At 51.3% G+C, this 23,875-nt stretch overlaps 11 protein-coding genes across 11 annotated transcripts; 8 read left to right on the top strand and 3 right to left on the bottom strand.

Annotated features, from left to right (window-relative positions):
• Positions 1-936: 936 nt before the first annotated feature.
• Positions 937-1,316, top strand: SPSK_03730 (uncharacterized protein; the record flags this gene model as incomplete). The annotated part of the gene is made up of 2 exons (XM_016730564.1): positions 937-1,056; positions 1,083-1,316. 2 exons carry the CDS (start codon positions 937-939, stop codon positions 1,314-1,316), a joined length of 354 nt encoding a protein of 117 aa, XP_016585303.1.
• A 364-nt stretch (positions 1,317-1,680) lies between these two features.
• SPSK_03756 (uncharacterized protein) lies at positions 1,681-2,004 on the top strand (the record flags this gene model as incomplete). Its single annotated transcript, XM_016730590.1, has 1 exon — positions 1,681-2,004. The coding sequence occupies one exon, from the start codon at positions 1,681-1,683 to the stop codon at positions 2,002-2,004; it is 324 nt and encodes a 107-aa protein (XP_016585302.1).
• A 1,151-nt stretch (positions 2,005-3,155) lies between these two features.
• Positions 3,156-4,921, top strand: SPSK_03233 (uncharacterized protein; the record flags this gene model as incomplete). Its single annotated transcript, XM_016730074.1, has 2 exons — positions 3,156-3,470; positions 3,557-4,921. 2 exons carry the CDS (start codon positions 3,156-3,158, stop codon positions 4,919-4,921), a joined length of 1,680 nt encoding a protein of 559 aa, XP_016585301.1.
• A 1,111-nt stretch (positions 4,922-6,032) lies between these two features.
• SPSK_03709 (uncharacterized protein) lies at positions 6,033-6,458 on the top strand (the record flags this gene model as incomplete). The annotated part of the gene is made up of 1 exon (XM_016730543.1): positions 6,033-6,458. One exon carries the CDS (start codon positions 6,033-6,035, stop codon positions 6,456-6,458), a length of 426 nt encoding a protein of 141 aa, XP_016585300.1.
• A 648-nt stretch (positions 6,459-7,106) lies between these two features.
• Positions 7,107-10,314, top strand: SPSK_02997 (DNA mismatch repair protein MSH5; the record flags this gene model as incomplete). Its single annotated transcript, XM_016729842.1, has 4 exons — positions 7,107-7,907; positions 8,002-8,634; positions 8,676-9,123; positions 9,212-10,314. The coding sequence occupies 4 exons, from the start codon at positions 7,107-7,109 to the stop codon at positions 10,312-10,314; spliced, it is 2,985 nt and encodes a 994-aa protein (XP_016585299.1).
• Positions 10,315-11,697: 1,383 nt separating this feature from the next.
• Positions 11,698-12,149, top strand: SPSK_03697 (uncharacterized protein; the record flags this gene model as incomplete). The annotated part of the gene is made up of 2 exons (XM_016730532.1): positions 11,698-11,751; positions 11,820-12,149. The coding sequence occupies 2 exons, from the start codon at positions 11,698-11,700 to the stop codon at positions 12,147-12,149; spliced, it is 384 nt and encodes a 127-aa protein (XP_016585298.1).
• Positions 12,150-12,790: 641 nt separating this feature from the next.
• SPSK_03576 (adenylylsulfate kinase) lies at positions 12,791-13,601 on the top strand (the record flags this gene model as incomplete). Its single annotated transcript, XM_016730413.1, has 2 exons — positions 12,791-12,798; positions 12,827-13,601. The coding sequence occupies 2 exons, from the start codon at positions 12,791-12,793 to the stop codon at positions 13,599-13,601; spliced, it is 783 nt and encodes a 260-aa protein (XP_016585297.1).
• Positions 13,602-13,934: 333 nt separating this feature from the next.
• SPSK_03285 (V-type H+-transporting ATPase subunit C) lies at positions 13,935-15,534 on the bottom strand (the record flags this gene model as incomplete). Its single annotated transcript, XM_016730124.1, has 5 exons — positions 13,935-14,141; positions 14,277-14,769; positions 14,862-14,953; positions 15,054-15,148; positions 15,234-15,534. 5 exons carry the CDS (start codon positions 15,532-15,534, stop codon positions 13,935-13,937), a joined length of 1,188 nt encoding a protein of 395 aa, XP_016585296.1.
• A 1,538-nt stretch (positions 15,535-17,072) lies between these two features.
• On the bottom strand, positions 17,073-17,423 carry SPSK_03744 (uncharacterized protein; the record flags this gene model as incomplete). The annotated part of the gene is made up of 2 exons (XM_016730578.1): positions 17,073-17,241; positions 17,323-17,423. The coding sequence occupies 2 exons, from the start codon at positions 17,421-17,423 to the stop codon at positions 17,073-17,075; spliced, it is 270 nt and encodes an 89-aa protein (XP_016585295.1).
• A 145-nt stretch (positions 17,424-17,568) lies between these two features.
• SPSK_02995 (uncharacterized protein) lies at positions 17,569-20,793 on the top strand (the record flags this gene model as incomplete). The annotated part of the gene is made up of 1 exon (XM_016729840.1): positions 17,569-20,793. The coding sequence occupies one exon, from the start codon at positions 17,569-17,571 to the stop codon at positions 20,791-20,793; it is 3,225 nt and encodes a 1,074-aa protein (XP_016585294.1).
• Positions 20,794-22,025: 1,232 nt separating this feature from the next.
• Positions 22,026-23,846, bottom strand: SPSK_03219 (uncharacterized protein; the record flags this gene model as incomplete). The annotated part of the gene is made up of 2 exons (XM_016730060.1): positions 22,026-23,295; positions 23,416-23,846. 2 exons carry the CDS (start codon positions 23,844-23,846, stop codon positions 22,026-22,028), a joined length of 1,701 nt encoding a protein of 566 aa, XP_016585293.1.
• Between the last annotated feature and the right edge of the window lie 29 nt (positions 23,847-23,875).

Below are 23,875 nucleotides of genomic sequence, written 5' to 3'. Positions count from 1 at the left end.
AGGGAAGGCACATAAAATGTCGCCGGGTGGGTGATCATGTGGAGCGGATTGCTAGGAATGCCGCATTTGGACGGTATAAGGTACTTAAATTCTTCCTTTATGAATGCGCGAAGCGCCTGATAGTGAAGCACTCCACCGTATATACATTACATAATGGGCGACAGGCTGCGTTTACTGTGCATTCTTTTCTGCTTGTACGACGTATGTCCGCCTGAATAGAGTACTAAAATATATTATGCACACGGTGTCGTCTTTTTTCGACGAAGGACTTGGGTGTTGATTATCTGAATTTTCCTTATTTTGCGTCAGCATCGCACCCAATGCTGTTTGACGAACAGTATCCGAGACGACGGGAAAAGAGCAAAATCAAGCATAAAGCTGAGTGTGTCAAACCGGCCCCGAAAGAAAAAAGAACTGCTGAACCAAACCATTTCCGGCGCGCACGCAAAGTATGTCCCGTTGTTGGCAGCGTCCGGGTTCGTTGTAAGACCGTGCGGTAGTCTCTGTGTATGCGCGTACGGAATAGTTTAAGGCTCCCAAAATCGATCGGAACAAGTATGTGACCTTCTTCGTATTATCGTCCAGACCTTCGCTCCACACCGCCCAAACAGGAACGTGGGTGTTGCTGATGTGTTGAAAGTCAACTAGCGCGCTGTGCACCCAGACGGGTTTTGTTAGCGCATATGGCTTGTGGGGTTGAAAGTTCGCTTTGGTGCTAGCGGCTGTTTGTTCCAAAGCCGAAAACGGTAGTTTGGCAGGGCCAGATCCCACCTCGCATTACTTGCGCATTTGCCTACTGTTGCAGCGCACGGACGCGGAGAGAGCAAAGGGGACGGCCTGGTAAGGCCAACAGCAATGGGGTTACGGAGAGAAAGATACGAGGGCGCAATGTGGGAATAGAGTCCACCACACAAAGAGACGAACAGATAAAAAAAGATGGAAGAGGTTCGAAACCGAAGGGGAAGACGAATCGACGGAGACGGAGGCAAGAAGGGGGGCAGGGGAAGCGTGCGAGGAGGGTGCGGACAAGGGACAAAGAAGGCCGGGTGGTCAGAAGTGAAAGCACGATGAAAGGGTGAAAGGGAGGGCAGGACACCAACAACGGTCACAAATGGCAAACGCTAAGATCAAGACGCAAACGCAAAAGGCAAAAGGCCAAGGCGTGGAGCGCAGGTCCCGACCAACAAGTCGAGAAACAAATGCGGGCGCCGGGAGGGATGATGAAGGTGACCCGGGGGGCGCAGGGCAAGAAGAGTGAATCAAGTCCGCTGCCTGTAGGAGCCAACAGCAACCAGCAAGGCCGCGACGATTGGTAGGACGACAGCAGAGACAAAGGCCAAAGGGCAAAAGGCTAGGCCTCAGACCAGAGGCCAGATATGAGAGACGATAGACGAGAGACAACAGACAGCAGACAACAGACAACAGGCGCGAGAGAGAAGTATCCAGGAATGTACAAATAACGGACACTTCCCGGCACATGTAAGACACACAAAGGAAACAGAAGGGAGGCAAATCGACGAACCAGATCCAGAGCACCGCAGACACTCGAAGCGAAGAACAGCAAAAGAAAGCAAGGACAGTAAACGACAAGACATCACGGCGGTAAGATGGCTCGAAGAGAGAAGGATTGCTAAAACAAACGATAACCCGCTTACTCCTGACAAGACTATCAAATCCTACATGCATGCAGGTACAGGTCTCATAAGGCAAGATATCCCCGACCAAGACATATCAGAGACATTGGCCTTCAGAAACAGCAGAGAAATCACAGACAACAGAAACATCAGGAGACACCAGCGAAACCAGCGACACCAGCGACACCAGCTACGGCAGTCACCTGGCACCAAATCATCACCACCAAACCGCTGCCTTCAGTGGCATCTGGCCCGGTCCCCACCAACAACATCCCGCAAGCAAAAGCTACAGTCACTAGCTGCTGCCGCTAAAGAGACACCTCGCTGGCAAGCTACGCCCAGGCCTCACTCATCTTCAGAAGAAGACTAACAGACGGAGTTACTTCCACGCTGTACTCACGGCAGACCGTCGGTGTGAGGACAAGCTTCCGGGGACAGTGGCGAATTGGGCGTCGAAAGTGGCCCATCTGACAGATACAAAAAAACGGCTCGCCGTGCAAACCAGGAACAAGACTAGGTGAGACTGCAAACAGCCGCCGCAGACGGCCGCCGCACCAGACGAGGTGCAAGCGCCACAACGGCCTTCTTCCAGCCTTTATTTTTGTTATTCATTTCCTCGTCATTTTACTGCAGCCGCCTTGACCGGGCATTTCGTCTCTGTCATCTCATCCGGAAGTAGACGAACTCTGATCTTGTCGATTCACGCTAGGTCCGGATCCGGATCCGGAAGGCCGCAGCCAAGCCATCTAGGCACCCCCCCCCCCCCCTCCCTTTCCTCCCCTTCCACACGCCCTCAACTCAGGACAATTGGAGCGTCAAGAGAATCAACAGCACCAGCGGTCAAAGTTATAGGGTGACCCAAATAATAAAATCTGTGGTTCCCAAATTTAAGAACCTCACCAAGAGCCTTACGACAACGACCTATCCCCAGCGACCTAGCCAGACAGAAACACGAGAAATCAGGCCCCAAAGCAGGAAACGGCGAAGAAAGACTCTCAGTCAGTACGTACAGCGGGCCGGCACCAATCACAGCCGGAAACTGTTCCCTCGCCTCTTTCCAAGCACGCCTCGGGACTACCCTCAACTATCATTAACACCGCCGGCCGTCTTCGTTCGCTTTCGTTCGCCGTTGAATACATCCGTTTGTCAGTCTGGCCGCCTGGCAGAAGACTATCCTACCGCTGTTGCGACTGCACTCAGTCGGAGCTTTCTCCGTTGTCGCTGTTTTCCTTTTCCGTCTGCACATACTCCACACATTGCCATTTTGATATCATTCATCTTCCAATCTTTCCGCCACCCCCCCCCCCCCTTCCCCCGCGGCGCCCCCAGTGCCTTTCGCAGCTATCCATCCTCGTGTCTCTTGGAGTGACACGAGCAGGTAGAGACACGAGCAGGTTTCTCCCTTTCCTCTACGTCCTCTTTGGCCTTCGCTCTCGCTCTTCTTACCCAGTCTTCTTCTCTATCTCCATTTCATTACATGCCACCTTCATTTACACGATCTAGGGTGCACGCTCTCGCTCAATGGACCGTATCATACCGCCGTCTCCTACCCCCTCTGTGCGCGAACACTCCCCCGCTATCTTCGATCAACATCTCCAGCACCACAGCATCGCATCACAGCGTCGCTGTCCTGGTACGCCATCCGAGGTTGTCCAGATCATTCCTCGTTCTGCTTCTAAGTACCAGACACCGGAGCCCCGGCACGTACGCCAGTACGCCAGCCCGAGCATGGCATATACACAACCCCATCAGGGGATAACATTCCATTACCCAGCCCTTCATACCGGCGAAGACGCCCCTGCCTATGAGACGACGCATTCAGCATCGACACCTCAAGTAAGTCGGGGCCGCTGCTTGTGGTGCAAAGAAAGCGCCGTTCGCCGGGGTATGCTACATTGATTCACTAACTTACACCTCTGTAGGTATACAACCTAAATACACCCGAAGCGTCTCCGCCAGCCGCGCCGCAACACATCTCCGGGAGTCCCGGTATATCCAACATGGCCACACCGCAAAGGGCAACACAAGGAATGAAAGTTCTTTCCGTAAAGACGGGCCGCGTAACAAAGAACTCGACACCCAGGAAGAAGGCGCCGTCTCTGTCTGCCTCTCCTCCATTAAAGCGAAAGGAGAAGTCCACCAAAGCAACCAGCGAAGAAGCCAGCACAATCGACCAACCACTCAGCATCCTCACCAAGGAGTGGGATATGCCGATCGTTGACATTGAGGCCTACGTCCATAGGTCTGCAGATGAGCGGCATGAAGAGGTCGAGCACGGCAAAGAGCCTGGAAAGGTCAAACGTGCCATGAACGCCTTTATGTTGTATAGAAAGGCTTACCAAAACCGAGCCAAAAAATGGGCACATCAGTCCAAGCACCAGATCGTCTCCAAGGTGTGTGCTCAAAGTTGGTTCATCGAACCAGACAACGTCCGCCAGCAGTTCAACAAATGGGCCGTGATCGAGCGGGACAATCATCGCAAAGCTCATCCGGAGTACAAATTTACACCATCAAAGCCTCGGAAGAAGGGCAAGGATGAGTTTGGCGAAGATTCGGGTGTTGATGATGACTGGGAAGCCTCGGGTCACCGGGATCCGAAGCATCGGTCAACCAGCAGGACTCCTATAATGGACCCGCACGGTGGGCCGTACGGACCCCCATATTCCACAGTGGCTGTTCCCGACGCACAATCATACGGCGCGTATCACCATAGACATCCGCAACAATTGGCGAACCCGGCAAGACACACCCCCACGCCATACGACACGGAGGACTATCACGTGGCTGGGCCGGGAATACACTATCGCCATATTCCTACAGGCCATCACCATCAGCTCGAGAACATGGTGTACACAAACACAGCACAGCAAAGCATGGGCGTGGGCTTAGGCCCTGCTCAACATTCGACAGGATACCAATCCTTTGAATACAACGCACAATACGCTTCACAAGCCCCGGTTGCTGCACACCACCACCGCTCCCATGGACACCCTGCCGGTGGCGTAGGGCAACAGATCGATCCTTCGCTTATGTCCAGGGATGGTATCCCTCAGTACGACCTATCTAACCCCGTTCTCACAACTGGGGGGCTGGGTGAATCCCAGTGGCAGCCAACCCTCCACACCGGAGCAGACACAAATGAGATATATGCCGGCCCGTATCTTGCCGAGGTGGAGGAGACTCTGATCCCAGATAACCATCTTCAGTATCTTCAGGGCGATAACGAAAGCTGGAAAGTTGATTCTGTTAATGAGGCCGGTAATTGGCATGGTTTGGGTGGGGCTTAACGGAGCATCTTTTATCGCGTTTGAAACCCTGTCGACACTACGACCCTTAGGTGAGTGAATGCAGCGATTATAACCTGCGATGGTTACTCGTGTGTGTGTTATAACGCTGTTACCAGTGGGGTTTTCTTATCCCTTTTTTATTTTCCCCTTTCCCCCATTTTCGCTTTGGGTGCTTTGCGGGCTTTGGCAATTGGAGTTGGTTTAAATTTAAATTGATTTTATCTTTGTGGGTTTGGCTTTTTTATTTTACGCGTTATTGAACTACACTTGGGGACTCTTGTTTATTTTCTCGGCCATATGTTTTGTATTTTTATATTTTTCTTACTCCTTGGCCAGATGGTTGTTTCACATCCGCATTGTCATTGCATCGCACGCGAGTTGCCGGCAGTCGAGTTTGCTCATTGGTTGCCTTGCAAATTCTGGCCAGTAGCCTAGATATTAACAGGTTTACACTTCCAACATTTCTCATAAACGTCAAAGCTGCAATAGCTGTTTTCGCTTTATTCGTTTCCTGCTTGTTTTATATAATGTTTGTTCTATCTTTCCTGTGCCTCTTGCACATTGTGGGATGTAAATACTAGCAGTTTGTCAATCGCTTTCCTGACCTGCGATGTACAAAGACATGTGTAGAAATAGTTCTGGCCGCAAGACAACTAGCAGGGACGCATGCACGACATACCTGTACTCCGTAGGCAGTGTGATGATATATTGTCGAGTTTGGACTTAAAAAGAAAGTTGAACGTGGGGTGGGTGTAAGTCATGCAGAGGATCGCTTAGCTGCAAAATATGCAATTAAAGAAAGTTTGTCAGTCTAGTTTACGAGTTAGGTACACCTGGTTGTACCTTCCCCTGATTTTCCGAACCTACAAATCAAGCTCGAAATACTCGCCACGACGCACATCTAGTCCTCTACGACCCAACAATAATTCCCCCAAATACCAATCGAACCTCTACTCTGAAATCACTTATTCTATCTATCTATCTATTTATCCATCTATCTATATATGTATATATATATATATACATATATATAGCTAGGAAATGAGTTGGGTTTCGAAAGTAACGACGGCCTTTGGCCTCGTCCTCCTCGCCCATTCGTAAGAGCCCTGAAATGTGTCCAGGATCGCCCGAAACCACAACGGCACCCACTGACCTCTGTATCTCAATACACACTCCCAGATGCTACTCCGCACAAGAATTCTCCTCTCTCCAAACCTTTCGATCTACGGGACTTTCACAACCGGCCACGACCTCTCTGCCCATCGACATCGCCATCGAAACTATCACGGCATTGCTCATTGCAAGTCTTGGCCTCGTGCTGGGAACACAGCAGCTCAAGCCAATCCAGTGGCATGTGTGGGCCGGGAAGATCGAGCGCGAGGGGACGAAAGGGACGAATAGCGCCGACGTGGATGCGAATAAGGACTATGTCGGAAATCCGTTCCGATTCTTGGAGACAAGACCTGGCTTTGCCGACATTCGACGCCAAAGAAAGACGTTTGGAGACTGGGTAAGAGACGGCGGGGATGGGAAGTAGACTTTGAAGCCGGTTATGCCGGGAAGGACGGCGTATAAGAGAGAGAGTGAAAGACTATGATATGGACCGAAGCCCAAGTAGGAGGAAACAAGTCAGCACCAGGCCGGGATGCCTTACCACAGACCTTTTATACTAGATCAAACTACAAACGCTAGAATTATGCCGCCACCCTGTCCAACTAGATTAACTGGTACTTCCAGATGTGTGCCGTCCTTCTGTCCGCTGCTTCACGCCTATATATAGACCTGGGTTGAGCATTGCTGAACTTGTATTAGAGCAGAGAGCAAGGGATTGTACTTGGAGCACATTGATTTTGGATCGAAGAGGTGCAATACCAGACTGCTCGTTGGCCTTTACGGCAGCGGTATGATGCTGCCAAACAGTGATACTGGATATATGTGAATCGTGGGACCAGTCGCACCTTCCTTGCCAACGAGAATCTGCAGTAGCCGGCGTTGGTTCTTTCGCCTCGTAAAAAATATGAGACTTATTTAAGGCTCTATGGCCCCTCGACGACCGTCCAGCCCCTTTCCCGTCTCCCTCTTGGGTCCGTGTTGCCTCTCAAACCCAACTGTCGTCTCTTGTCGCCTATTCTTGTGGTCTACAGCAACCACCTGCCGCCGACCCCTCTGTGAGCTTCGAAATACCATGGTTTCAAACAGGAGCTGGGCAAGAACCCCACCTGTTGTACCTACACGGTGGCAGACGACTCACCGGGTTCGGGTTCCCCGATTTGCAAGATCTTCGAGGTCAATTGGCCCGCCGGGTTTCTCTCCGGCCGCCACGCGGCATGACACGGCGGCTCACCCTGATATCCTCAATGAGATTCTGCATACTGTTGGTAGCAGCACTCTTGACGACCCCTCACAACTAAACGGTAATATCGACAGTGATACTTGTCCTGCAGCTCACGACGGCCCTGATGCTGCTGGCACCTGGGAGACCGAGCCCGGTGGGGTTTACATGGCGTTGGAAATGAAAGTTAACGGAACGGTCGGTTGCGCATACTACGTTTCTGATACGGCAACGGTGTATCTTCAAGACGACACGCGGGTTGTCGGACTCGAGCTAGTTGAATCGCTGCTTTTTCAAGTCCGACCTACCAGCATCATCGTCCCAAGCCGCGCTCAGGGTGCGTTGGTAGACCTCCTTGATCATCTCGCCGGTGACAACACCGACACTGGCTTGGGTGAAGACGCGGAGCGTGGTTTTAAACTACGCTCCGTTGTGTCATCCGACTTCAACCCAGGGCTTGGAAGGCAGCTTCTGGCACACCTGGATGATGCCAAACGTTTCAAAGCGGGCTCGGCCCATTTCACATCCGCTGTGGAAGACGTAGAGGGGAATGACAGCCGCGATGCTGTTCCTGCGCACCTCAGAGACGGTAGAAACACGCGGAATAAACTTATCCACCTAGGTACATTCATTAATTTGGATGGCCAGGTTTCCGTAAGTAGACAAGGTCGACAGTTTTGCACTGATATACTGGCCGGCTCTGCGGCTTCCTTAAGAATTGTAACTAATATATGGTCGTCTGCTGTAGCTAGGTTGCGCGAGTGCGTTAATCCGCGACCTCGAAAGAAGGCAAGCTACCACAATAGGCTTACACGCGAAGCAAATTCATATTCGATCTGTTCTGACAGTAACATACGATGACTACATGTTTGTTACAGCTGAGGCCTTGCTATCGCTACAGATTTTTCGCCCAGATCTACGATACGCCACTAGAACGGGCGCAGCGATGAGTAACAACGGCAGCATGGCTGGTACATTACGTGGCAAACGCTCCGTCTTCGACATGTTCTGTTCCCTGACCATCACTTCGCAAGGACGTTGCACACTGCGCGAAATGTTTGTTCATCCGAGCACAGACCTTGCACTCATCAATGCGCGCCAGCAGTCTATCTCAAACCTCCTAGACTCGAAAGGCCAAGAATCAGTAGGAGTTATCCGTGCGGCACTGAAAAAGGCCAAGAACATTCTGCCCATCCTGGCCCACCTTCGAAGAGGACTTTACTTTTCTGGACACTTCTCCTTGATCAAGGAAAGTACCTGGGCGAACCTCCAAGACTTTTGCTCTGCTATTTTGCAGATCTTACTTGTGGGATACAAAATTTGCACCGTCTTTGACAAGGTACGCCTTGGCAGTGAACGCTCTTTGCGGATTGGAAGGCCGGTATGTTTTTGTTTCTGAGCTGACAACACCGAAACGTGAAGGCTCTAGGTGAAATCGACTCCGAGGCAATTTTTCAAATTCAAGAGAAGCTGGCTACGACGATCGAATTTCAAAAGTCGAGATCTTGTGGTCGTAGTGTCGTTGCTCGAGGAGTCAGCCCTGAGCTCGATGCACTCGGGTCCACGTATAGCAGTCTTCAGGTTCGTCTCGAAGAGATTTGCCAAGAGCACAAAGCCAGGCTGAGAAGCAGCGCTCAAGATGATATCGTGGGGTGGATTTTTCACCCTCGAAAGGGATATCTCCTCGTCGCATCTGCCATCATCCGTGATCACGGTGATAACAGCAGTGACAGTAAACCTGCCTTGGACGACGATCTTGGGTTTGGCTCCTGGGAAGAAATATTGCGAGACGACGGACTTTTGTACTTCAAGACTCCCAGCTTGTGTGATGTAGACAAGGAGTTTGGAGATCTAGCCGGACGGATGCTTGGTAAGCACAACGAACGGCTCTGTGCTTTCTCCTATCCCAGTCTCTTTTATTATGCCAAGAAATCGAGTGCATTGCTAACGTATACCAGATCTTGAAGTGGAAGTGCTCCACTGTCTCGGATCTGAGATTTTGAAAAGGGAAGAAGCGCTGATTTGTGCATCCAACGCCATTGGGCACATCGACAGCATTCTTGCTCTTTCCAATGGAGCGAAATCGTTCCAACTTGTTCGCCCGCAAATGACCGAAGAAAATGTCCTATACATTCGGAAAGGTCGTCAATTATGGCAAGAGACGGACCGAGCAAGTTTTGTGGTGAATGACTGCCAGCTGTCAGGTGGCTCGGGCGATCCCGCGGAAGACATGGATTGCGATTGCTCACCTATTCAAGACACAGACAACAGCACTCCAAGTACTGTTGTATTGACAGGGCCCAACAATTCTGGAAAAAGCGTCTATCTAAGGCAGGTCGCGACGATTCTGTTTCTTGCACACGTTGGAAGCTATGTACCAGCGGAAGAGGCCGTTGTCGGCATCACAGATAAGATTCTAACCAGAATTGTCACACGGGAGAGTGTTTCGCGTAATGAAAGTACGTTCGGAGTCGATCTACGGCAAGCTGCATTTTCTATCAATGCTGCGACGCGGAAAAGTCTTATTCTTATGGACGAATTTGGAAAAGGCACGGCCACGGTTGACGGCGCGGCGTTGTTCGATGCGCTGCTTGACCACTTTCTCCGCATTGGGCAAAACGAAGCCCCAAAGGTACTTGCCGCAACACATTTCCACGAAATATTCAAGCGCCGAGGATTCAAACAGCACCCACGTCTAGGACTGTTCTATATGAGCGTGGCAGTAAGACCAATCGCCTCGAAGCCCGAAGAAAAGGTGAAGTTTCTTCACATACTTAGGGAAGGAAGAAGCACGGAGAGTTTTGGTTGCCACTGTGCGGCCATAAGCGGTGTCACGCCTACTGTCGTTGAAAGGGCCAGCCAAATCGCAACGTTGCTTGGACAAGGCGGTAGCCTTTCGAAAGTTTCCTTGCTGTCCCAAGTGGAGGGGTTTGAAAAGATGAAGGGCAACGAATACTGTGCACGCCGCTTTGTTGTGGGAATGGCGAAAGCAGTAAATTCAAGTACCGATTTACGAGCTCCGCGTGAGCTACTCCGGTATGTCTTAAATGGGAATATGTGAAGCTTGCCTGAATTCAAGGGAAACGCAATAGCGGACGAAGCTTGACGTCCAGTAAATGCATCTCGGAATATGTGTTACTCGTTGCAGCCCCATGGACCAAAGCCACAGCTTAGAGGGTCAGCGTGCAAGGAAACGACTGCACTTGCGTTTCCAAATTTAATCATGGGGCCAGTTTCGAAAACGAAATATATGTCTGTGGCATGGATTACGATGTGAATGACAAGACACCAGGGAGCTTGCGGATAGACCATGAAGAGGGATGCAATGCAAAGAGCCAGTGTTCCATTAATGGATACATTGATAATATATGTGTATGCTCGCTCTCCCCAGGAAGATTGGGTGTACGCATACCTCGTACGTCATAGTGGGTGGGCAAGTCGAGGTTTCTTGTTATTATTGCCACCACGTAGTGGGTATATGTTTGAAGCCCATGCATGAGACAAGTCCACGTAATTCGACGAGGCATTGTCGACAAATCATCCCAGCATCTCATCAGCCTTTTCTTAGCAACACTGTCTACAAAACACACACAGTCATCGATAAAATAGGTTTACGGTCCAGTTTGCACATGGGTCTAAATATTGGAGAATTGGTAATAACAGAGCGTGCGTTATCATACACCTATCGTTTCAACTGGATGGCGAAATATTTTCGGCCTGCAGCCTGCGACCCAATGCGCTCGTTGCACAAAGTGGCCTTCCAGCAGCTGAGATGTATACCGATATATATGACTCCTCATACGCTAACACTCGATTTTGAAACGAGTGTAGAGCAAGTACATCCTTTTCTGACCGGGAATGTCCAGTCGTAAGAATATCCGAGTAGGTTGTACGATTTACTAGGTACCATATTTAGCAACCCGATTCAGGGTTTATCACAGATTGAATTTTTTACAGTTCTTGATACTCGTGGTCGTGGCCGATTATCACGGTACCGGACCGAAGTCTAGGCGATAGGTTTTTTTTAGACATGCCATCTAAGAAGCTGCGTAGACAGAATGCATGACAAAGGAGCGTTCTCCAGCAAGGACATCATTCGGTGTGTGGGCTTTTGGTGGCAGAAAATGAAGCCTAACCGCAGTATCAACGCAACGGGTTGCCTTCGGTGAGAGAGTTTTTGAGACCAAGCATCTCCATGGCTTCGTTGAAGTATAAATGGAGGAGCTCGTCCTCAGAAAACGACCTTTTGGTTGCTTCTCATCAGACTTTTATATATATTCCCCATCGTCACCGACCACCTCATTTCTTACCGACGCAAAGTCAGAAGACAACAAGGTGGTAGACTGTTTCTCATCCCAAGCGAAACGCCCCGGCACCTCTTCGCCTAATATCGTCTGCAAGAATCTACTCGGTCTGGCACCGCTTGTCCGCCACCGCTGACAAAATGAAGCTCTCTTCAATTGCCCTCCTCGCGCTCGCGACGGCTGTTGTTGCTCAGGTATGCCGCCCCGTGTTCCGAAATGTAGAAGCAGCCGCAGCGGATTCGCCTGACACTGATTGCCACAGGAGTCGAGCTCTACAACGACCAAAACCAAGACCACGGACGCGTCGACTAAGACTGGCAAGAATTCCAGAGGTACGACAACCGCGGCCGCAAACAATGCCACCGATCCCGTGGCTGGCGGCTCAGACTCCGGGAAGGGCAACTCGACGGCGACCACGACCGCACCTGGCGGCGGCAAGAAAACCGCTACGACCAGCCAGGCCAGTGCCACATCATCTGCATCGGGAACGGGCACTGTCTCGGTCAATGGCGGCGATGGCTTGTTCAGTCCTGGGATGGGAAGCGTCCTCACAATCGCTGGTCTCGGGGTCACATTCACTCTATTTATGTGAGGCGAGCGACTTTGCGACCAACTGGATTGCTGGCGGATGGTGACTGCGTCATTTGTACATACAGAGCGGAATCTACGCACTGCGATGAGTAAATTAGGAGCAATGATGATTAGTTAGACTGGTTCAAGTTTGCTTCAGATAGGTGCAGCGCCTGCAGTGGACAATACGCTGTCGCCTACACTAATACGACGACGGCTCGCTATAAAACATACAAAGTTCGTCGACCACCAGTATGGGACAAAACAATACGGGGCTGCGTTAATCGCAAATGTAGACTCGGGGGAGCAAGCATTGATGCATAAAAAAAAAAAAACCGTACGAAACCGATGGGGCAATCAAAATATATGGTATACTGGACTACTCCACTTGCCTGCGAGAACGTGTCGAAATTAATTATGTTGTATGTTGTACACACTAGCACAAAATTACGTGCTCCTGTCCTGTGGGGACCCCCGCTACTTCGTTAAACAACTCTTGCGAACTTCGGCCAAATACCAGTAACCTGATAGTCGCGCCCAATTAGAATTTCCTTCATGTTTGCCGTCGTGGTCTTTATTCTAGCTCTGACGACCATCTATACCCGGCTCACCCCAGCACTCGACTCCGACGTCCTTGGAAATACACCATAGACACCTGCTACAATGGCTACGTACGTGACGATCCGCACATATGCAAAGGAAGGAAAGAGGCAGAATATCCAATCTTTGGCCGGTAGCGGAGGGGTATCAACTCGGAAAGCTGTCAGACGAAGATGGGCAATTCTCTCAGCAGCAAGGCAGGAGACAGAAAATAAAAAGAAACACGTGGCTGACAGATAGCACAAGAAACATCACCTGGCACACCGGCCTCACTCGCCAAGAGCGCAACCAGGCTCGGGGCCAAAAGGGCTACACCATCTGGTTCACTGGCCTGTCGGCCTCCGGGAAGTCTACCGTGGCCACGGCCCTCGAGCAGCACCTCTTGCACCTGGGTGTGGCTGCCTACCGCCTCGATGGTGACAACGTCCGCTTTGGTCTCAATAAGGATCTCGGCTTCTCCGAGAAGGACCGCAACGAGAACATCCGCCGCATCGCCGAGGTCGCCAAGCTATTTGCCGACTCGTCGACTGTCGCCATCACATCCTTCATCTCTCCCTACCGCGCAGACCGCCAGCTAGCTCGCGAGCTGCATACGCAGTCTGGCCAGGCCGGCAACGCTCCCCTAGAGTTCATCGAGGTTTATGTCGACATCCCGATCGAGGTCGCAGAGCAGCGGGACCCCAAGGGCCTGTACAAGAAGGCCCGCGCTGGCGAAATCAAGGAGTTCACCGGCATTTCAGCACCATACGAGGCTCCCCTGGAAGCTGAGATCACCATCAAGACGCACGAAAACACCGTCGAAGAGTGCGTCGCACAGATCGTGGAGTACCTGAAGAGCAAGAGCCTCCTGTTTATTCCGACTGCGTCTGCATAATCTTCGTGGCCCAAGCAGGGATGAATTGTGACAGAGAACGCCAAAATATAATTGGGCTACCAGGCTCACCCTATCCCAAAGTTTCAGATTGCCAACTGTGTTGATTGGATAAAATATAATAAAACACTGGCAGTAAACGGGGTTGACAAGACGGAAAGAACATGGAGAAGCGATGGGCGATGTACAAAATTTCAGGATAAAATAGAGAAAGGCAAATGCCCATTGAAGGGGAAGAACGTCGCTTTGCCCGTTCCTCTACTACAACGAACTACAACGAGGTGGCATGCATGGCGGTTGTACCCTTTTACATCTCGGTTCGGTCCGTCTCCATATTCAGGGGAATTCGAACTCATAGTACACGTACGCCATGTACTCGTTGCCATCAGCTAGCCCGACACCAGCAGCTGCCATATCAGAAGACAGCGACGCGTCGTCCTTAGTGATTTTGCCCTTCTTGTCCCTACCAAATGCATTGCCGCCGAGATATGAGTATGCTGAATCCAGCGATGTCTTGAGCTTTTGCGCAGACTTGGGTGATGTCTGTATTTTGTGAAGCAGAATGTATCATTAGCGGCATGGTTCTCTCCAATATCTAGTAGCGGGAGAAGAGGGAACAATAGAAAACAACGGCAAGAGGAAACTATTGGCTTCTTTTGGTCCTGGATTACATCTCACCTTGATTAGAACGCTCACGTAGTCGAGCGGTAGGCCGTACCGTAGAACTGTCTCGACAAACACACGGAGCGTGAGCGCATGCATCCAGATCATGACGCTTTCGCTCCAACTCGTACGCGCCAGCCATAAAGCTTCGCCCCAGACTTTCTTTTCTTCACGAGTGACACGGTCCAGCTCGCGCTGCTCTTCTTCCTTGCCGCCCTCAACGTATTTGTACTGGCGCGGTGTCCACTTATGTTCACGGCACTTCTGCAGGAACTCAGCACTGTGCTTCTTGAATGTTGTCACGCCAAACAGCGCAAACTCGTCGTCTTCGGCAAGCTGGTTCGCGGACCGGGGAACCACCATCGGAGCGAGCGTCTCATATTCGCGGAGGAACTCTTTTCGAGAGCCGGTCGGGACAACAACAAGATGCGTTTCAAGGTATTCCGAGTCTTGGACTAAAAGCGAGGGTTTAATGAGAGGGGTCAGGGACTTCGTGGCAAGGTTTCCACTAGGTTGATATTAGTCCAGGTTTGTCATATCATTTGCCCCTAGAACAATAAGGAGAAACGCAACGGGGGAGGGGGGATAAGAACACCATACGTTTGCTTTCTTTGCAAAGTAGCCAGGTTGGACTTCACCGAGTTGTACTGGGTGAACTTGCCCTTGACATCATTGTCGATGTTGACGAGCTCCTATACAAGCCACTCATTAGCCGCCTATAAAGCTTATAAACGTCGGAATGTCGAGATTGTTCAGCTCAAAACGTTATAACAAGTTTCTAGGAAGACATACCTTTTGCAATGTGTCGATGATATCGCCGAGCGGGCGATCTATCCGGTACCGCACGTTGTTCCAGGAGAAGTTTTGTAAGTAATGCTCAGTAGGCTCTAGCAGTCCAGTTAGCAAATTACGACTGTGACACCTGGTGGCGCAATTGGAAACAGAACTGGACAAAGCCTATTTTCTCCTTACTGTCATTGACGATCTTGTGCTGCGTGAGTTTCTCTTCGTCGTTGTCGAGAATCGTTCTTAAGGAGTCCGCCACCCGAGACGCCACACCCTCGCAACCAGCGTCGAGCTTTGCAAGGTCATCTGCCTGCTGGACCAAGGCATCTAGTGTACCAATTTTGAACTCAGGAATGAGGAAGGGTTGGACAGCGCCATTTTCGGGGCTCACGGTGGTACGAAGAGAGGCGACGGCCCCCTCTCGATCACCGGAATCGAAGATGCGGAGGGGAAGAGACACGATGGCGTATTTTGCGGGGTTCGGCATAGTCCCGAGAGGTGCGATAGCTGTGCAGAATTGTGGTTGAAAATGCGATGCGTATACAGTGCACCTGTACAGGAAGTTTCAGCCAGCAAATGCCCCGTAGATATGCTGCCCGCGAATGTCGACGATGGATGCTGATTGCAGATGTGTGAGAGAGTGTGTGGCTATTACCCGCTGCCAGTGCCAATCAATGCCACTCACTCCAGGGTTCCGACTGACAAGGGAACAGAACAGGCAGCTGGCACAAAAACAATTCGAGCGCAGAGATATGAGGTATCCGGTATTTTGCTGTCCAACGTGTTGTCAGGACATGGGCGAGTGGTTGTAGCTTAATGGGAAACGATGGACAAGAGGGGAGATGAGGCAGAATGCGTAAAATTCAAGCTCCTTGGTCAGTGTGGCCGAAGAGCACCAATGGTGGGGGGATATCAGATACCGAAGATTAACGAAAAGGCACCTTGTCGATACGTCGTTTAACAGCTTATTGACAGCACAGCTGGTGACAGCTGGCAGAACTGTGTGGGATGATAAGACGCTAGGCCAGGACCTCGCAAATCGAGCGGTGTGCCGTGCTAGCTAGGCTGTGCATTTCAGCACAAGAAAACCGGTCGTTGCACTGACAGTGATCTGACCGCGATGTGCTGTGCGCTAGTGGGGCAGCTAGGCTCAAGCGTCACCAGGTACCTGGTACCTGCTGGCTTGACATGAACAGAGCCCGAAGCCTAGTTGCCCTGGCTGCGCATGTCATAAAATTATCGCATAAGTGTGTACCGAGTACTTGCAAAAGCTGTCCAGAAGAACCCAACACGGACGTCAAATGGTGTTTCCTGCCTCACTTTTCGACATCGTCCGGTGCTTCGTCTCATTTCTTTTCTGAACACGCCTTGCTCCCACCGCGCAAACGTGCGGCAACGACCGCCGCTGTAACGCCTCTTCTCTTTTTTTTTTCTGTCAGCTCGGCGCTTGATACTGGCTGCTGGCACCTGTCGTCGTTGTCGTCGCACACTCGGGCCTGTTACAGCTTCAAATCAATCGGTAAAATCATTTGAGAGCACCATTGTCGTTGCAATCCCGTTTGCAATCCCGTGACCGCGTCCTGTTTTGGCTCTTCATCGCTCCTGTTGGGTGCTTCATATCCTCCGCCTCCTTTCCTCGTCGAACTTTGTCCTCTACCTAATCTTCGACTTCACCGTCGCGACTTCTTCACTTCGGCTCGGCTTGCCCGCATCGCCTGTTTCGGACCTCTTCGCCAACCCCGAGTAATTTACTGAGCAATACTACGGATACTCTTGGTAGCTCTCTTTGCTGCCCGCTCGTACCGACTTTCTGCCATCCTTCTTCTCTCCACGATTGTTGGTGTTGTCGCACTCTCGCTCACACACCCGACTGTTTCTACCTCAGCCCTCGTCGACACCTCCAAAGCCAGCAATACACCACCTACGCGCCAAAAGCAGGCGTTTGTAAAGTTTAGACAAAAGTCTGAACCTCAAAGGCGTTTATACACTGACTTTCTCGTCAAACACGTGAAGCACAAGAGTATATTACACTTGGCCAACCTCGTCTTTCCACTCTCCTTCTTTTACGCGATACCCTTTGACACACATCGAAATTGTATACCTCCGTTTAATCGTCGCAGTGAGGAGCAATCTGCTCGTGCCTTCTGCCGGACCGGTCGAGACCTGGTCCGCCCCCCGTGCCTTGTCATCTCCTCTGTACCATCGATCACATATGCTATAGTCGACCTGTCTTCGCCAAGCCAGTTCTGAGGGGGCGACTATGCGACTGTTTTACGGGATTTGACGGATCTCCTGCTTTGCTGCTGCGGAGCCGGTGGCCGCACCGGCAAGTTGCCGTTGCGCCACAGCAGTGTACGTTGGAGCCAAGAAGCCCATTGTTGAGGAAGTGTATACCACTGCCGTTTGCTAGTGTTAGGCGCTGCGAATGTCAATGTCGCCTACATCTTAGGCGGCTCTCAGATAACAGCACGGAACGAGACGTATCACAGGAGGCCCAGTCGCGGTGACTCTGATGGCCGATATGTCGTCTCTCCAACCGGTTGTGGGGCTCCCTCCACTGTCAGCCATCGCCGCTGTTGACCCTAACCCGGCGCCTGCTTCCAGCTCCATTGTTGGCAACGTTGCGTCGGTTAGCTCATCCTCAACCATTGAGTACCGAGATGCACGCATCAAAGATCCAATACCCAAGAAGCTGAAGGGCCACAAGGGCAGTCTCAGTGGCAACTTTGGCATAATACAATTGGAATTGGGTAGCCATGAGTCGTCACTTGAACGTGATGAACTTGCCAAACGTGCAAGCGAAAGCACGGAACTGGCTGCCATGCGTGCCTACCAGAGCAACCACGGCACGTCCTCTACTTCCTCTACGAAGCGCTTTGTCCGTGTACCGGATGATCCTGGCGCCTGGGATTCGTATTATGCCCCAACAGCCCAAACTTCTGGTCAACCGGCATCTCCGGCGTCAGTACCTCAACCACTCATGCCGGCAGACATAAAGAGCGAACAGACTCGCCTTTTGACCCTACTCCGGGATCTTTCTCCTGCTTCGGTCGTGGATCAGATTTGCAAGGCACTTTCTTACTTTGGGGGAACACCTGGTGCAGCGCCACCCTCTGACGGTATTTTCCCTGGAAGTGAACTTGCAAACGGCCCTGGGAGCGCCTTTGTCGGTTGGATAGCCGAGATCTTTCCCAAGTTAGCCAACGAGGCGTCTACCACCTCAAAATCCTTACGGAAGCCCCATCCTTCTGGCCTTTCTGCACTCGCACCTGGTAACTTGGCCGAGACAGTCTCCGGCGCCGTTGCAGCCTCTTCCGCCGGGCTCAAGCCCAATACAAATCCTACCACGTCAACTGATACGACCCATATTGTTCACCAAGCCACTATCATCGACGGCACCACTCCCTCCACAGAGAAAAGGCGGAGGGGAAGACCCAAGGGAAGCAAAGCTACCAAAGCGCGACGTGACAAGGGCATAAAAAAAGGGCCAGTCAAAGATCGGAAAGCTTTGGCGGCCGCCGCCGCTGCCGCTTCGGTTTCCTCGAAGGCACTGTCTACGGCCCAGGATCCCCGCCTCGACCTTCAGACGACTTCGATAGCCAATGAGAATCACGGGGATGACAGCTGGGTTGACGTTGACGATGACAACATCCTAGATGTTCCCACTTCCGTGGGGAATGGCTTGTTTTTTTCAACAGATACGAATGCTAGCCTTCCTGCAGACTCGCATCTCAGCTCAGAACTAGGGATGAGGCAGGCTTCGGATGTGAGACAGGATGCTGCCAAGATCGTTGATTCTTTTACTGCACCAGGCTCTCTTAAGGAAACAGGAAAGAAGAGAGGAAGGCCAAAAGGCTCGAAAAATCGCCCCAAGGCACCGGCGACGGACACAACGAACGAAACGCCAAGCGCAAGTGGTCCTGCCACCGTCACCCCAATCCCGCCCCCGGTAGTGCCCGGCGCCCCAGTTACTTCGAAATTGCCAAAAGCGAAGAAGCAGAACGCTTCCGCTGCAAAATCCCCGACGCTTCTCACACAGACTGTGCATACCGGGGCAAGCAATAGCCATGAAATAAATATAGAACCTCAACAGCTGCAAGGAACTTACGACCTCCAGAGCGCCGCGGCGGATGTCCATCACATGACGTTGGCACCAAGCGACACGCTTACTTCGGCAGTGAACAAGAGAAAAAGAGCCAAGGTTCCGAAGCAAGACAGTACGCCCACAGACTCAGCAGAGGCCAATGCCTCAACTGACGGAGCGGTTAGCGTTCCAAATTCTCGTAATAGCAGTCACGTTGGCCACCAATCAGATCATCTACACGGCATGTCGAGACCACCCAAAAAACAGAGGAAAGTGATTGACACAAGCGCGTCAGTCCAACCTGGTGTTGATAGCAATTCCTCGCCTGGTCCTGACATTATTTCAAGTAGTACCACCGGTGCTTTTGGACAGGCTGAGGCACCCTTAAGTAGTGATACGTCGATAATGCCACCTCTCGATTCCGGCACCGGGACAAACGGAGAATTCAATTCAGCCGCCTTTGAAGCCCTATCGAACCATTTAGAACACGATGCTCCTGTAGCACTTCCAGGACAGCATCAACAGAACCACAACGACGGCCTGTCTGCCCTCCGCAATCAACAAATACCAACGCAGAACACACAGTCCCTCCAGCAACCACCACTCGTCGCGCAGAAGACGATATCTTTGACTCCACAATTCCATACCTCTGATCACATTCAGGGCCTAGGAAGTGCAGCGAAACATCATTCGCAACAACAAGTTTCTCAACAGCAAGGGATCCAGGATCAGCCAGGACACCAAATGCAGCAGCTGCACTCGCATCAGCATGTATCTAACCATACTGGCTCATCTATCTCCTCGCAGCACAGTTCCCAGTCGCAAATGGCCGCATCGCTGTCAACAGGCTCACTTGCAACTCAGCAGTTGCCACGCCCAGATCAAGTCCCACAAACATACTATACACAGGGTAGGACAGCAAGAAACAGCCAGTTCAACCAATCCCTTCCACAGCCACTGCAGCACCTGCAGCACCAGCAGCAACGTCAACCACAGGAGAAACATCATTTTGGTTCGCAATATCAATCTCAAGGTCCCTACGCATCCCAGCCACAGCAACACCAATCATTTGCGCCCCCACAGCGTCAATCTTCCCAAAATACTGGCTCGAGCTCTCCGGGAATGTTGACCGATAGCAACGCTCATCGCTCGCCGCAGTTTGCGGCTCCAAATGCCACTACCATTCGATCTGGGCACGGGGGGTATGGGACCCATCCTTCTGCTGGGACAATACACTTTAATCCTTCTACATACGAACAGAATCGGCGCCAAAGCTCAACCGCTTCGCCCTCCTTGGGCCACACATATGGTACGGCGGGGACAACAGCACATGCATTAGGCCACCAAGGCCCGCCTTCTTTTGTGAGCACACGGCCACAACACTCGCCGGGCGCGGCACACTCGCATGGCGTGGGTGTTTCGCAAGGGATGCAGAGCTTTCACGGTTTCGACAGCCCTTCTCTATTCGACGGCATCAGCCTTGATACGACAGGCAGTGGTGGTGGGCTTGGATTAAGTAGTCCAACCACTTATGGCCTAGGCGGAAGCGTGCCCAGGACATCCGGTAACATGAGCGGGTTTGGACCCTCATCCTCCGCCAACTCGTTTGATACGAGTATAGGAGGCGCTTCGAGGGATCGCTTTTATGATGTCCGGCGATAAGCAACGGTTCATTGTGTCTTCTCTTTGTTGGACCTTCCATATTTTGCAAAACTGGCTGCAGCTTTGTTACGTACCATTTATTGTTCTGGCTACACAGGCAACAAAACCCATTTGCGTTTCATCACCCATGCGGTTGCCCTTTTTTTCGGCTTCGTGAAAGGAGACACTTCACCAGATTATTACTTTGGTAAAGTTTATTTCGCCTGCGCCTTGAAATATTTGCCCCTCGTCGAAACAGTTGTTTGAAGCCCGCATACTATGTCTGTTTTCGGGGGATGTTTCTTGAATATATATGAGCCGGAGCAAGTTTTTTTTTCTCCTTTTTTTGGTTTCCGATGTGGTTGTTGATATATGCCCACGGAGCGTAATGATTGATGATCAAGTTTAAAACGTTGCACCGGGGAGGTGCATGTGGAATTATTCCCACCAACCAAACTCAAATAAAACCTGAAAGCCATCTCCAATTAAAGAACTAATTTCACTGTTCCTGAGACTGTGTTGTAGGTCGTTAGCACTCCTGTGCCTTGTTGGATTTGATTAAGTCAAAGCCGGCGATTCACGAATTTCTCTTAAGCAAAATGAAGGTAAGACAATTGATAGACTCTTAAATAACTTTACCAACCATGGCTACACATAGCCCAACGCCGGACCTGTTGAGGTCCCTTAGTCTGTGTCTGTAATCCGGCCCAAAAAATTGACGTCTATGTTTTCCCGTAAGACGCAACTGAAAATATAAATAAATATATATAAAACTGGAAAAGGTCCGCGCATCGCTTGTTTGCTTGTGCCAACAAGGTGCTAATGTGCAAAAATAAAGAGAAATGTTTTTAAAACTGGACTGTGTTAACAGCGACAGCCACCTAGGATCATAGAGGTTGAGCTACCGTGTACCAAAGCTGGTTGGATCAGTGATCCCTCAACCTCTCGAGAAAACGCCTAAAATGCTATGAGGACATATGAAAGCCACGGCCGAGCGGTGGATGCATGTAAACGCATGATTGTATGCGTGCGTGCGTGCGTGCGTAAAAGTGCACGCACGTGTATGCGTGTCGTTGTGTAGATACGTGTGGTTGTAGTTGGTAGGTATTGTGTGGTTGTGTGGCATGAATGCCAGCCAAAGAAAGCAGGAGAGCATAAGTCACCCGGTGTCGGATGAACATAGTCACCGTTGCTGTTAGAAAGCTAACAGTTTATTTTGAGTCACGTCTATGTGTCTCATTATGTGCCAGCTGTCACGACGTCATGTCCTCAGTCATGTCTTCTTCGATAGAGTCCAATGGTGGCCGAATAGAATCGTGTGCGCCTTGGCCGTACCACCACTCGTCCTCTTCAGCGAAGCCATCCTCCCGGATGAGCTCCAACATCACCTGGGCATTTCGCCGGATGTCAGACTGTTTCTCCACTATTTTCCGCTCCAGAATCAGTGCCTCGGCAGTGACCAGCCACAGCTGCTGCAGGACAGGGAGATCTGACAACAACAGTCGTAGTTCTTCCCGAGGCAGAAGGTCCATTGGCATGCCGTCGGCAAGGCTGGTATTAAAGATGAGGTTGTTGCATCGCTCCCACGTAGCGTCATCCATCGAGCCACGTTCTGCGCCCGAGACACTCGAAGTCGATTTAGCCAAGGTGTTTGCAGATGTGGAGGAGTCATCTCGTATCGCCAATGACGACATTTTGCGGCCGAGACCCAGTAGTGCCCGACGAGGCTTTCCAGTCGACTCCGCTGGGTCCTTAGCGACAGAGTTATACCAAACATCGACTGCGTTTCGTCTGACGTTGTAGCCTTTAATTTCCCAGAAGCGTTCAACTTGGCGTAGGCCACCAATGCACAATGTGGCGACATGGACTTCGTCTGGAGGTTTGTCTTTCATATAACCTCTCAGTGACTTCTCGACGCGGCCAACATAAGATGGTGGCCGCAAACGGCGGCAAAACGACGCAATAACCAGTGGAAAGACTTGGTGTACCTGCAAGAGCGTCCGGTCGTCGTACATGCTCATGACTTCGGCTTCGATCGGGTTGATAGTATAAGGAGTTTGTTGTAGGCCTTTCCCGTCATGATCAATGATATATTGGAGGTGGCGAGCGCGATACGTTTCGAAGAAGTGGAATATGGTGAACAAAAGTGGGATCAACCTCCGGCGCATTCTCTCATTCTGAGGCGCGAACTCGAGCTTCTGAGCTTCTGATGTGCGCAAGAAAATTTCCTTTGTCACCCACTGGCAAATGAAGGATGACAATTTAGCGGCGACATGAAGGCGGTGCCATATTCCACATAGGTAGCGGAAGTCCAGCTTTGAGTAGTCTGGAGGATAGAGTCTCTTGGCGTAGGCGGGCACGTTGTGTTGGAGATGATGGCGGACGATGGGAGACTCGTTTGCGGAGACCATTGCGTGCATGTTCCTGGAGGAAAGGCGGAGTTGGAGGATATCGGCAAGCGGCATGGAGGCGATGATCTGTATTTGCAGCTCGGTAGGGAGGTTGTAGAACTGCACACCAAATCTGCTCATACTACTCCAGCTTGGTTAGCAATGCAATGAAGAGCCGCTTAGATACGGATGGCCAATCGCCCGGTGCAAGCGCCCGGAGCTGTCCCCCCGCCGCCATCGATCGCAAACTTACGGTTTTGATGAGGTCGGTGCATCTGGCAATGTGCTAAGCGACTTCGTAGTTGCGGGCGCAGGCGTTGGTATTGATGGGGTTGTCGGGATTGCTGTTTGCGATTTTGAATGAAGCAGCCGTCCCAAATGGAAGCGGCTTTTCTTTTGCTTTAGCTCTGGCAGATCAACATTTTCTCTTTCGTCGGCAGCCTCTGCTGTTTTTGCTGTCGCGGATAAGGGAAGAAAAAAGGGCGATGACAACTGTGTAGTCAACGGTTGCGGGGACGCGGGAGTGGTGGTCGTTGATTCGGATGTGCTGCTACCGGACGCGGCATTGTTCTGCTGCTGCTGCTGCCGCTGCTGCTGGTTGAATTTCGTAAAGTAACGGTCCGATGCGAACTCGGTGATATGGAGAGGATCCATGGCCATCGGCCGTGGTGGTGGAGTTGACATGGCTGGCGTTGGGGGTCAGGGAACTGAAT

Source organism: Sporothrix schenckii (genome assembly GCF_000961545.1).
Source record: "Sporothrix schenckii 1099-18 chromosome Unknown Cont47, whole genome shotgun sequence".
Classification (NCBI taxonomy): domain Eukaryota; kingdom Fungi; phylum Ascomycota; class Sordariomycetes; order Ophiostomatales; family Ophiostomataceae; genus Sporothrix; species Sporothrix schenckii.
This window is presented reverse-complemented; position numbering and strand designations above follow the sequence as displayed.